Raw genomic sequence first — 11,912 nt, 5'->3', positions numbered from 1 at the left:
CTCGCCGTCCGGGCGATGGCAGCGCAGAAAGGTTTTCTCTTCCAACAGCTCCTGAGAACGTTCAACAGCAACTCCCAAAGTCCAATTTCTTTTTTATGACCCGGACAACTGGTTCCTAAACCCTTCGAGGGTCGACCGTCGAAATCCCTGGCCATCTCCTGCCGATTTGCCAGTAAACCTCGGAAAAGAACCTGTTGGGATGCCAGCAGGACCAGTCCAAGACCGAGGCAAGAAGAGGCGCGAGGATCCGCAGCGTCCCAGAAGGGTCGCGGGATGCTCGCGCCAGCTCGCGGGCAGTAAATACCGTCAAAGCTGCTTTTTTTTTGGCGACGCAAGCTCGGCGATGCTCCCGCACGCGACGTTTTCCTGGGTTATGGCACGGCGTTCGGGTTAAAAGAACGAGAACGCTGCGAGATGGGGATGGGAGATGGTTTGAAATTCAGAGAGGGATCTCGAAAGCGGATGAGGTGCCGTTGAGATCAAGTCAAGGCCGGGATGTTCTCAGCCCTTTGAGGAACGATCCGACAGCGTCGGTAGCCGATGTCGAGCCTGGGGAACGGTTGATATTCCCCCAAAATGAGCGAATGAAATCCTTGAGGGATAAATAAGGGAATCAGGAGGCTGTTTTACCTCTAGCGGCAGTCACATCTATGTCTGGTTGGGGTGTGCACGGTTCTTGACGTGAAAAATTGGAGTGGGTTCATAGAAGAGCTGTAAAGGAGGACTAAGAGATTGGAAAAAATTCCTTAGAGTGAAAGAATTTGATTCTTACGGAGAAAACGGATTCGAAACCAGGGGAGGCTTCAATATAACAAAGTTATTTAAAGAGGAGACGGTGCTGCAGAGTTCGGAAACGTTATCAGGAAAATCCCAGACCTGGCAGCTGGTTAAGCGCGCTCCTCCTCTAACGTGCAGGCAGAAATCCGGTTTTTAGTCTGTTTTAGATATTCTTCTACGAGACAGACCCTAAATAAATGAAGCGGCGGTTGAACTGCGCTTTTATACCATGTAGCAGAGAGAGAACTGGATGAAGCGAGCAAAATGGTACTTTTTGATCCTGTAAACGACTGATCCGGGGGCAAAGCTGCAACACAAAAGCCTCCGTCGTTACCGCGAAGCCTTAAGGGATCAACGGACGCAAAGACAGAACATCGTTTTACCGATTTATAACCTTAAATAGGGTTCGAAATGCTGCGGTTCAACTTTACGCAGAGCCTGAAGCGTGCCGGTTAATATTTCAGCCCTGAAAAAGAGCAAGAGAAGGTAAATCCATCAGTCTGGCCGCAAAAAAAAAGGGATTTCTGGGATTCTGGCTGAGCGCAAAGTGAATTCATCTTCGGGGAGCGGCGTTCCCCTCACTTGGGGCAACGCGTCCTCGCGACGGACGAGAAGCTCGTCAAGCATCATCGTCTATCCCTGATCATTGCGAAATTAATAGACGAGGTGTAGAAATTATCACTCGAGGAAGTTCGACGGAGGATGGCGGTGGGTTGCGATGCTCGGAACCGCTTCCAGACGCTCCCCGCGCCAGGATTCCCCCCGCCGGCCTGCAGCCGTCACGTTGCCATCGGTTCCTCTGGCGTCACCGACGCTCTTCTAACCCAACGTGGTTTTTTACGGCAGCGAGTCTGTCCGGGAGGACGTGAAAAGCGGCTGTGAAACTCCACGAGGTTTGATCCGACAGAGTTTGTGCTGCTTTTTAACAGCCGTGCTTCATCCTTGACGTATCGCGAGGGATATTTCATCATCTCGGCTCCCCGACAGCGCAAATTAAACCCGCTTACCATCGCTCTCGGCTTTGTACCTTTGTGGAAAAGCTGGGAACGACGACGTTTCACCGGCACGATAAACGCACGCGCCTCAGCAGCGCTGTATTGATTGCGAAGTCTGTCCTCAACGCTCCTCCTCCCCCCCCAAAACGATGCCCAGAAGCCACGGACGAGGGGCTTGAAGCCCTCACCCAGCCCTGCCTTTCACCGGCGAGAGCCTCACGCAGGCGGGCAAGAGCACGAGGCAGCCGCCCTCCTTCCCACTCGATTTTAGACGCCCTAACGGAATAAATCGAAGCGCCGAGGACGCCGACGACCACAGCAATCCCGTGGAAGGACGGCTGGGTTTAATTAACACCTCGATTAAACCCCCCCCCCCCCCCCCCAATTTACGTAGGACGAAACCAGGTCCAGGGCTTGCGGTCCAGACGCCGCGCGAAGTTGAGCGGGGTTTAACGGCCGACGTTAGTACGAGTAAGCACCATACCTGCTTCCTTCCTCGCGCGGCCTCTTCCTTTCGTCTGGGCTATAACGATTTCCGTTTCCTCCTGGGTCATTTCGGAGATTTTCTGCAGGAAAAGCTTTTCTAGAGCTTCCGCCATTAAGACTATGTCATCCCCTGGCTGGAGGAAAAAAAGATAACGATAAATTAGGCAAAGCATATATGGAAATCGATGTCTTTATATGAACAAATATATGAAATTTCTCTCTGGAAATATCTCCACAGAGAGGACTTAGGGTTTTCACCCTCCTCAGGGCCGCTATTTCCATCGCGGGGCGGCGGAAAGGCGTACGGGACGCCATCCCAAGCGCCGAACGCACGGACAAAAATCCTCACCCTAAAGCCCGTGTATTTTATAGATAAAAGCAGACGAGGGGCAGGGACGTCGCCGAGCAGACGCATCGGAGAATCAACCGACGCAAGGCGTTACCTGCGTGCGGCAAAGGCTGTTTTCCGAAGGAAGGGAGGAGGGGGAAAACAAAAAAAAAGGAGGGGAAAAAGTGGAAAAAGAAGGAGTTGGATTGATGCCAGCCGGTCGTTTCCACCGCGCGAGATGGCCCTGACGCGGTGGGTCTCATGGAAGAGCCGCAGAGCATCAGGGTAGGGGATAAAAAGAGCTCGGCACGGGCCTGCGAGGAAATTTCCCTCCCGAAAAAGGTTTTTCAGGAGGAAGCTGACCGTTCTGTGCCTTTCTTTGCTGCTGAATCGGCGGGGGAGGAGAGGATGGCGCTCAGCGGTCCTTCCAGATCCGGAGGAGAAGCCTGTATTTGCAAGGGTCAAGGAAAGCGGGAAGGAGGACGCCCCGAGAGGATGAGATCTTCGTCCAGGGGCACCCTGCAGCACCGCAGGGGAGAAGAGACGAGAGAGATGAAGGCTGGAAGTTGTTTTGCGGACAGTAGTAAAATTTGGCGGAGAGGGAAGGGCAGGCAGCAACTGAACAAGAGTCGGGATCGACGGCTGGATTGACGTCAAGACCGTAAACCAACGGCCGTCGCTGTCACGACACGGTGACGCCACGAGAAGGCAGCTCCAGCTCTGCCGTCGCCGCGAGGACGGTTAAAACCACGCTCGCCCGTCGGACGGCGCGCACAAACCCGGCTGACGCTTTGCGGGCTCCGTGCGGTCCACGGAGATGTTTCTTGAGCTGAGATGATTTTCTGCCTTCCAGCCCGGAGGGGATCGGTGAAGATCAGGGAGGGGAAGGGAGATCAGGGAGAAAGCTGGCGGGGGAAGACACCGTGGCGGCAGAACGTGGCACTTTAAAGCGTCTATGAATAATGTGAAGCCTTTAAGAACCTACCCTCGGTCCAGCTGCACCACGCTGGTTCAAACCAGAAAGGTCAACGGCCAAGGAGATGGTTTTGAAGGACCAAAACCGCTTAACGACTACTTATTTGGAACAAATTAGAAAGGTCTTGTGCAATATTTCTGAGAGGAGGAGGAAAAATAAAGGTCAAAGCGCAGGAGGGCAAAGCAACGGGGATGGAGAGAAAAGACCGGGGAGAAACGAAGAGCAGAAACCCAACGGGAACCGAAACACTCGGGGCCAGCGTTCTCCAACTCCCCGAGCTCCACCACCACCCACCCCAGGTTTTGGCCGACACAGGCCACTGTCCCACCACCACCGGTTGTGGAAATGCCCTGGGATGCTCCTCATCCCTCCGGATATTCCTTCCGGCACCCCAGGCGGTTGCACAACTGGTTTTTGGGATGTTTTTTACAACCGGCCTGACGTCGGCTTCTTAAGAAAGCTCGAGAAAACACGAAGCGCAGACCTACTGCTCAAGCATTTGAGAACGTTCGTGGCTCTGCTCAAGTCAGAGCCGAAGAAAACCTTCAAAATTTCCTTTTAAGATAAAAAAAAAAGAAGGGAAACAATGTCTAGACTGAAGAGATCTGCTAATAATTCTTCCGGGAGGGAAGGCTGCTAAGCCAGCCCTGTCTGCGCTCCCATCCCTTTAATCCCGCTTCTTTTCCTAAAGAAGCCGATCTCGGCGGCGGCTCCTTTTAAGGACCGTTCGACCAAGCGACGCCTGCATTTCCGCGCCGGGACTAACGAGGACGTGGAAGATTTCCCTTGGAAAAAAATGCAGATTCGGGAACTTTTCGTACCTTATTGTAGATGTAGCAGTTTGTAAACATCGTGTTAAAATCCTGGATACATTCTTGAGCATTCCAGTAGTAGTTATTCTCCAAGCGCTTCTTTATTGTTCCCATATCCATCGGAGTTTTAATTATCTTATAATAATCCTGCAAAGGGCAAAGAGGGAGACGTCAGGGTGAGACGTAAAACGTCAGCCAAGCACGTGTTTGCACGGAGTTTACGGACCGGGATTCCTCCATCTCCCCCAGCCCCGCCTGGGCGCGATCCTGCGAGCCCCGCAGATCCTTAGCTGCCAGACTTTAGTCCCCATCAGCCGGGATTTTTAATTAAACAGAAGGACAAAGCTTTGGTAGAGGAGCGATTTACTCTCAGAGGCACCAAAATTTCCTGATTTGGGGTTGGTAAAACGCTGAGTAATCCCTAAAAATCTTAGGGGAAACGAATGCCCCTTCGCAGGAGGTCACACGTCGCACGCAGCGACAGGAGGAGCGGGGAAATCAGATTTACTACAGCTCCTTAAACGCAGCCGGATTAATACAAAAGAAGGTGTTGCTATTTTTAGGCAGGCTCTTTAGGAAAAAAAAAAAAATAAAAAAAAAAGGCCTGGGAACGCCGTCGCGATAGAACCGATGCTCTCCACGGGCAACAGGGAGCTCGTTCTTACCACGAAGAAATTAAATCGCCGAACGCCCGGGTAACAGATGATATATTTAGAGTTATTAGATCTTAAAGGGTGAAACAGAGGAGGGAAGCGGGCGTTACGCAGAAACGACTCCCTCAAGGGAGAGCATCTCAAGGGAGGGAGGGAGAAGCCTCATCTGGAGGGAGCTGGAAGGGTCCAAACCCGACGCTGCTGTGATTTACTAAGAAATGATCCCTAAATGAGGCTTCGGTTTGGGCTTAGCTGCTTGGGTTTTATTCTAACTCCTCCTGCTGAGGGTGCCTGGGTTGAGGGGGGGAGCGGGCGGTGGGAAGGGCTGCACCGTTCCCTTTCCCGTCCGTGACGGGGCGGGCAGCGACGCAGCCCTTGCGCGGCAGGGGAAGGCTTCCGTGCCGATTCCGAATCGTGGAACCGTTTGGGTTGGAAAAGGCCTTTCGGATCCCCGAGTCCCGTCGCTAAGCTAAAGCCACCACCTCCGCCCCAAACCAGGGCCCCGAGCGCCGCGTCTGCGGGGCTTTGCGATCCCCCCCGGGGCGGGGACTCGGCCCCTGCCCTGGGCAGCCTGGGCCAGCGCTCGACAGCCCTTTGGGCGCAGGAATCCTTCCCGAGATCCCACCTCAGCCCAGGTCCCATCCAGGACCTATTCCTTCTCCTGTCGCTTCTTCGTTGGCAAAGAGCCCGACCCCCCCGGCCTCAGCCTCCCTTCAGGCAGCCGTGGAGAGCGCCCAGGGCTGCCCTCAGCCTCCCCCTCTCCAGGCGGAGCCCCCCCAGCTCCCCCGGCCGCTCCTCCCGAGCCCCCCAGCCCCTTCCCCTCCCGCTCCAGCCCCTTCCCCAGCCTCGCTGCCCTTCTCCGGCCGCGCTCCAGCCCCTCCGCCTCCTTCTTGGAGCCGGGGGCCCAAGGCTGAACACAGCGTCCCAGCTGCGGCCTCCCCAGGGGGACGGTCCCTTCCCCGGCCCGCTGGCCACGCCGCTCCCGACACAAGCCAGGACGCTGGTGGCCCCTTTGGCCACCTGGGCACGCTGCCGGCTCCCATCCAGCCGCCTGCCGACCACCACCCCCAGGTCCTCTTCCACCAGGAGCTCTCCAGTCACTGCATCCCCCCCCGGCGTCACCGGGGGTCCCCGACACCAGCGGGTGGCCGAGGACGTTGTGCGGGAGCAGGCTGGCCCCGTGGGCTGCCCATGCTTGGGGACACCCAGCTGGGGACATGGGGGTGGCACTGGGGGTCCCTGTCCCCAGGGGAAGCTCAGCTGGGGACATGGGGGTGGCACCGAGGGTCCCTGTCCCCAGGGGATGCTCAGCTGGGGACATTGGGGTGGCACTGAGGGTCCCTGTCCCCATCTGGTACCCAAGGATGCTGTGTGGGGACATGGGATGGCACCGAGGGTCCCTGTCCCCAGGGGATGCCCAGTTGGGGACACCATGGTGGCATCGAGGGTCCCTGTCCCCATCTGGTACCCAAGGACGCTGTGCAGGGACATGGGGGTGGCACCAAGGGTCCCTGTCCCCAGGGGATGCCCATGCTTGGGGACACCCAGTTGGGGCCACCAGGGAGCCACCCAGGGTCCCCGTCCCCACGCCTCTGCCTCCTCCCCGCGCCCGCAGCGTGGCCGGGGGTCGGTGGCACCCACGCGCAGGACCCGGCGCTGAGCCCTGCTGGCCCCGGACCCACGGCTGCAGCCTGGCCAGGCCCCAGGGCAGAGCCTCCCTGCCCTCGCAGCCCAACGCTCCCACCCCGCTCGCGGGCGGTGGCAAACCGACCGAGGGGGCACTCGATCCCCTCGATTTACTGCAAATTAACTTAAAATTGGCATCCCTTACAAAACGAGGCGCGTGTTACCGACAGCGCCACAAGGCACGAGAAGCGCAGCAGTCGTTTGAGTACTTGGATGCTTTGTGAGAAGCTCCAAGTGTTTTAATCTCAAAAAAAAGACTCTGATAAAGCAGCGGAGATCAAGTCAGGGTTTAAGCGAGGCACAGAAAAATGTGCTGGGCTTTGGCGAGCAATAAGGCAGAGCCTGAGCTGACAGACGATTTGCTTAATGATCTTTGATGCTTAATAATTTTTGGCGCTTAATAAGTTTTAGTGCTTAATAATCTTTGACGCTTAATAATTTCTGGTGCTTAATCATTTTTGGTGCTTAATTTTTGGTGTTTAATAATTTTTAGTGCTTAATCATTGTTAGTGCTTAATCATTTTTGGTGCTTAATCATTTTTGGTGCTTGGCTGGGGGACGGAGGACTGCAGACTCACCCTCCCTGCCTCCTGAAGTATTATTCCTACTTTCTTTTCCACGTCCCAGCGGAAAGAGGAGGGTGGTAAAGGGCAAAGCAGTAGCTGAGCCAGTGGGGATTCCTCCTCATGCGTGTATTGTCTAAAAGATTATAGAATCATGCAATCATTTAGGTTGGAAAAGATCCTTAAGATCATTGAGGCCAACTGTTAGATCTAGGCCAACCGTTGGATCATCAAAGCCAACCGTTAGATCATCGAGTCCAACTGTTAGATCATCAAGGCCAACTGTTAGATCACCGAGGCCAACCATTAGATCACCGAGGCCAACCGTTAGGTCATCAAGGCCAACCGTTAGGTCATCGAGACCAACCGTTAGGTCATCGAGGCCAACCATTAGGTCATCGAGGCCAACCATTAGGTCATTGAGGCCAACCGTTAGGTCATCGAGGCCAACCGTTAGGTCATCGAGGCCAACCGTTAGGTCATCGAGGCCAACCATTAAATCATTGAGACCAACCGTTAGGTCATCGAAGCTAACCGTTAGGTCATCGAGGCCAACCGTTAGGTCATCAAGGCCAACCCTTAGATCGAATCAAACTGTTAGATCATCAAGACCAACCATTAGATCATCAGGTCCAACTGCTAGATCACTGAGGCCAACCGCTCGATCATCGAGGCCAACCGTTAAAGATGGATTCTGTGATTTCAGAAGGGTGGCAGCAGGCACCAGACCCCAACGGTCTCACTCCTTCCACCAAGAACCATCGCCTGGTCTCTCGACCTCTACTTACAGGGAGGTTCAGCTTGACGGCATCCACGGGCTGCTGGAAAGGCCACGCAAACTGGTGCTTCCATAGCGTCTTCAGCACCACCTTGAGCAGATACTGCAGCTGGTTGGTCTGTCGCTTGGGTTTGTTGGGGTTGGAGGTCTCCGGCGGAGGGGGATTAACGCCTACAGCACTGCCTTGTTGGGGTTGAGCCTGGGACTGCGTCGTAGACATTTGGGTGGTTTCTAGTCCATCCCCCATTACCGGCAAATTTCTCAGTCTCGTTCCAGGGCCGCTCTCCGCCGACATGCTATTGATCCCATTGCATTCCTCACCGGACACCCTGCAAAACACGAAGGGAGACGAGGTCACTTCAATCCTAGGCTTTTGGTACAAGGCGTTGCTTAAAAATAAACCGGCGGACTAGCTCAGGCAACTAGACCTTGCGCCGCCCCGCTTGCTTAGTGACAGCGTTGTGTCGTCCCAACAAATGATGTCAGCGTTCCGCATCCCGGGGTAAGAAAGAGTATTCTGAGGGAATTTGCTGCCTCTTCTCACCTTGCTCCTTAGCGAGCGTGAGTTTTACCCCCGTTCTTGCCTAATCTGGGCAACGAGGACTCCGACGGTCTCCATAAAGAGTCTCCGTTGCCTCGCAAACGAGGCTCTTAACGAGCAAAACGCTTCAGCTCCAGGGTTGGGTTCGCCACCACCGGGAAGAGACATTAAGTTGGCGTTGGCCAACTTTTAGCTCCAGCTAAAGGAGCGCAGGGTGACGCCTTCATCTCCTTTCAGCTTCTCGGGAGCCCCCTCCCCCCCCACCCCCACCCCCCGCCCGGGTCAGCTCACCCCAATTTCACGCCAAAGTCGGCCTTTTAGGTGACCATTGAGCTTCCGCGGGATGCTTCAACTGAACCATGCAGTGGACAGACCCACGTTTAATTCACACTATCTGCTGTCGGTAGATAATTTAGGTAGATAATAACTTCAGGTGGTTAATTTAAGCAGATAATCTTTAGGTAGTTAATTTAGGTAGATAATAACTTTAGGTAGTTAATAATCTAGGTAGACAATAACTTTAGGTAGTTAATTTAAGTAGATAATTTAGGTAGATCATCTTTAGGTAGATCATCGAGGTAGATCATCTTTAGGTAGATCATCTAGGTAGATCATCTAGATCGGTAATCTTTAGGTAGATAATCTTTAGGTAGGCAATCTTTAGGTAGAGAACCTAGGTAGACAATCTTTAAGTAGATAATCTAGGTAGATAATCTAGGTAGACAATCTTTAGGTAGATAATCTAGGTAGACAATCTTTAGGTAGATAATCTTTAGGTAGAGAACCTAGGTAGATAATCTTTAGGTAGATAATCTAGGTAGACAATCTTTAGGTAGATAATCTTTAGGTAGAGAACCTAGGTAGACGATCTTTAGGTAGATAATCTAGGCAGACGATCTTTAGGTAGATGATCTTTAGGTAGGTGATCTTTAGGTAGGTGATCTTTAGGTAGATCATCTTAAAGTAGATCATCTTAAAGTAGATAATCTAGGTAGATAATCTTAAAGTAGATAACTTTGGTAGATAGTTTAGAGAGATAATCTTTAGGGAGATAATTTAAATATCATTCTGAAGACCAGAAACTTGGGCAAAAACGCATTTCTGGGCTTCTCCCAGGGCCTGTTGCAGAGCCCTCCAAAGACCCCACGCAGCCCGTCCGTCCTCTTAAGCTACAGCTGCGTGAAGGGGTCACCGCCGAGCCAGGACCAGCCGCCGTCAACCGGCGGCTTCCCCACCGCCAACCGGCGGCTTCCCCACCGCCACGTGGTGAATCCCCACCCTCGCTGGGCGGGCGGGACCTTCCTCGTGTAAAGACACCCTCCGTGACGTGCGGCCTTCGTCTGATTTAACGCTGAGCACACGTAGCGCACGTTAAGCTTAAGACCTGCAGCTGTTAATTAGAGAAGACCACGCTATATGGTGCGAGATGAATTAAGAGCCTCGTTATTCACCGGTTTCGAGTGATACCCGGGGGAAAAGTGAGGAAGAAAACGTTTCCCATCTCTCCACTCGTGGGGTTATCGAGTGCTCTCTCAGCTGGGGCAGAACTGATTTGGTTTAGGACTGCCAGCCCTGCGGGATCTGGAAAAATCCCACTCGGCACCGAGGCATTAACCTCGGCGGAGCAAATTTCAGCACGTATGGTTGGCCTTGAGTCAGTATATAAGTATCTATAGGCGCGTATATGCGCACGACGAGCCGTATACACGGGTTTGGGTTTTTATTCTGCTGCCGTAGAGCAGCCCCGTGTCTCCGGTCGTGGTCTGGACGCGCAGACGCGGTCTCGGCACGGACCGCAGCAAGGGACGAAGAGCCGGAGAGATGAAGCGTCCGTGCCGTTTTACCTGCCGCGTCCCTCAACTGCTTCCGAGTCCCCGTAAAACCTCAGCCGGTCTTAAACCTCTGCTTAAAGTCTGCGGTCCCTTGCTTTCTACTGGCCTAAACCCAACACCGACCCACTAACGCGCCAGGGCAACGTTAGATTTTGGTCTTTAGATGATGGGTTTTAACTTTTCAGCGAGTTGAAGCGTCGCTCAAGCGGCAAGATTGCTGCGGCAGACTCCCTTCCTTCGCCCGGGATATTTTACGGGAGATTTTATAGCTGTGGATACGGGAGTATCGCGTCCGGAGAGCTGTTAGCTCAGCTGCCCGGCGAAACCTCTCTCCTCCCAGCTTTCATTTTGCTCCTGATTTTCTTCCCCGTTAGCAGGGTGGCCTGCCCGCTCTCCGCAAGGGAGATTTAACTCGACCACGACACGATTTGGAGGCAATTTGGGATTTCCCTCGCTTGCAAAATTCCTCGAATTTTGCTTCGGGGTGGTGCTGATTCCTCTAGGAGTGAAAAGGGAAGCTCTCGAGTGAGAAACTGCTCTTACGGAGTGGTGGCCAAGCAAAAGGAATCCTCTTTACTCACTGCAAGGGGCTACGTTACCTTGTAGGATACATTGCCATATAATTTTGCCCCAGAAAATGATGCAGAGTCAGAAGTTGCTTGGCTTGTCCATCTATCTTCCGTGGCTTCAGGCACAAATGCCTTTAGATACTGTATCTGATGAAACAAACAAAGCAATTAATCTGAGGCATCAACCCAAGGCATCAGAAACGAAGGCTACCTCGTTTTTTAACGTCCATCCGTAGCCCAGCGAAGCAAAGAGTCTACGGACACCTGCGAACGCGAGACACCTACGGAAAAACCGAGGAAGCGGCACCGGTATTTTCAGTTTTTCCCAGGTATTTTTCCACCTTTAGGGTAAGCTCCTTCCTGAAATTCCTCACGGCAAGGGCTGCGCCCACCTGATTTCTTCCTGCTCCCTCCCCGCACAACAGCTCTCCCCGAGCGTAAAAGGAAGCCAAGGAGCCGGGATTTTTTTTTTTTTTTTAAAAGAAGGGAAAAGATTTCATCATCGGTTTAATTTCTTCCCCTTCCACTTAAGAGCCAAGGCTCTAACCGCCCGTCCCGGCGGTTAAATATTATATCAGATTTACCCTTTTATTTTCACTTATTTCATTTATCCCGTATCTTTTTCACTCTCTTCTCGCTCCTTTGGAGGGATCCTACCCGTCTCCTCAAACCCTAACGGCTTTTTTTTTTTAACGGATTAGCTGGAAATACTCCGATTCGCACCATTTTTCTCTTTTCTTCCCCAAGACGAGGATGCTTTGGCTCTCTCCCCCGCCCTGCGGTTACGTTACGGCTCCTCTCTTACGTTATCGACCCACCCGCGTGTCAAAATATCACCCCAAAATCAGAAAACGGCAATTTTGAACCGTTGCTCGGCGCGTCCCGAGGGGCCGAGGGCTCGCAGCCCGACTCGACC

At 53.3% G+C, this 11,912-nt stretch overlaps 2 protein-coding genes across 13 annotated transcripts in view; one reads left to right on the top strand and one right to left on the bottom strand.

Moving 5' to 3' along the window:
- Window positions 1–11,912, bottom strand: part of BRD4 (bromodomain containing 4) — an 82,502-nt gene that overhangs the window by 37,318 nt on the left and 33,272 nt on the right. For 6 of the 12 annotated variants that reach the window (XM_087778112.1, XM_087778109.1, XM_087778114.1 and 3 more), the window contains 4 exons: window positions 11,027–11,143; window positions 8,065–8,383; window positions 4,384–4,521; window positions 2,257–2,392 (listed from right to left, as the gene is read on the bottom strand). In XM_087778112.1, coding sequence (XP_087634238.1) covers window positions 2,257–2,392; window positions 4,384–4,521; window positions 8,065–8,383; window positions 11,027–11,046 — 613 coding nt within the window. In that variant the 5' untranslated portion in view covers window positions 11,047–11,143. The remainder of the gene's footprint in view (window positions 1–2,256; window positions 2,393–4,383; window positions 4,522–8,064; window positions 8,384–11,026; window positions 11,144–11,912) is intronic. The other 6 variants (XR_015709114.1, XM_087778107.1, XM_087778117.1 and 3 more) reach the window with 1 other exon arrangement.
- Window positions 5,386–8,058, top strand: LOC148052926 (uncharacterized; the record flags this gene model as incomplete). Its single annotated transcript, XM_087777903.1, has 1 exon — window positions 5,386–8,058. A coding segment is annotated over one exon (1,302 nt), but the record flags the coding sequence as incomplete, so codon positions are not given.

Source organism: Nipponia nippon, unplaced genomic scaffold (genome assembly GCF_047370975.1).
Source record: "Nipponia nippon isolate SJK-2023a ecotype South Korea unplaced genomic scaffold, ASM4737097v1 scaffold_42, whole genome shotgun sequence".
Taxonomy (NCBI): Eukaryota; Metazoa; Chordata; class Aves; order Pelecaniformes; family Threskiornithidae; genus Nipponia; species Nipponia nippon.
The sequence above is the reverse complement of the archived record's forward strand: the minus strand, read 5'-3'. Positions and strand labels throughout refer to the sequence as shown.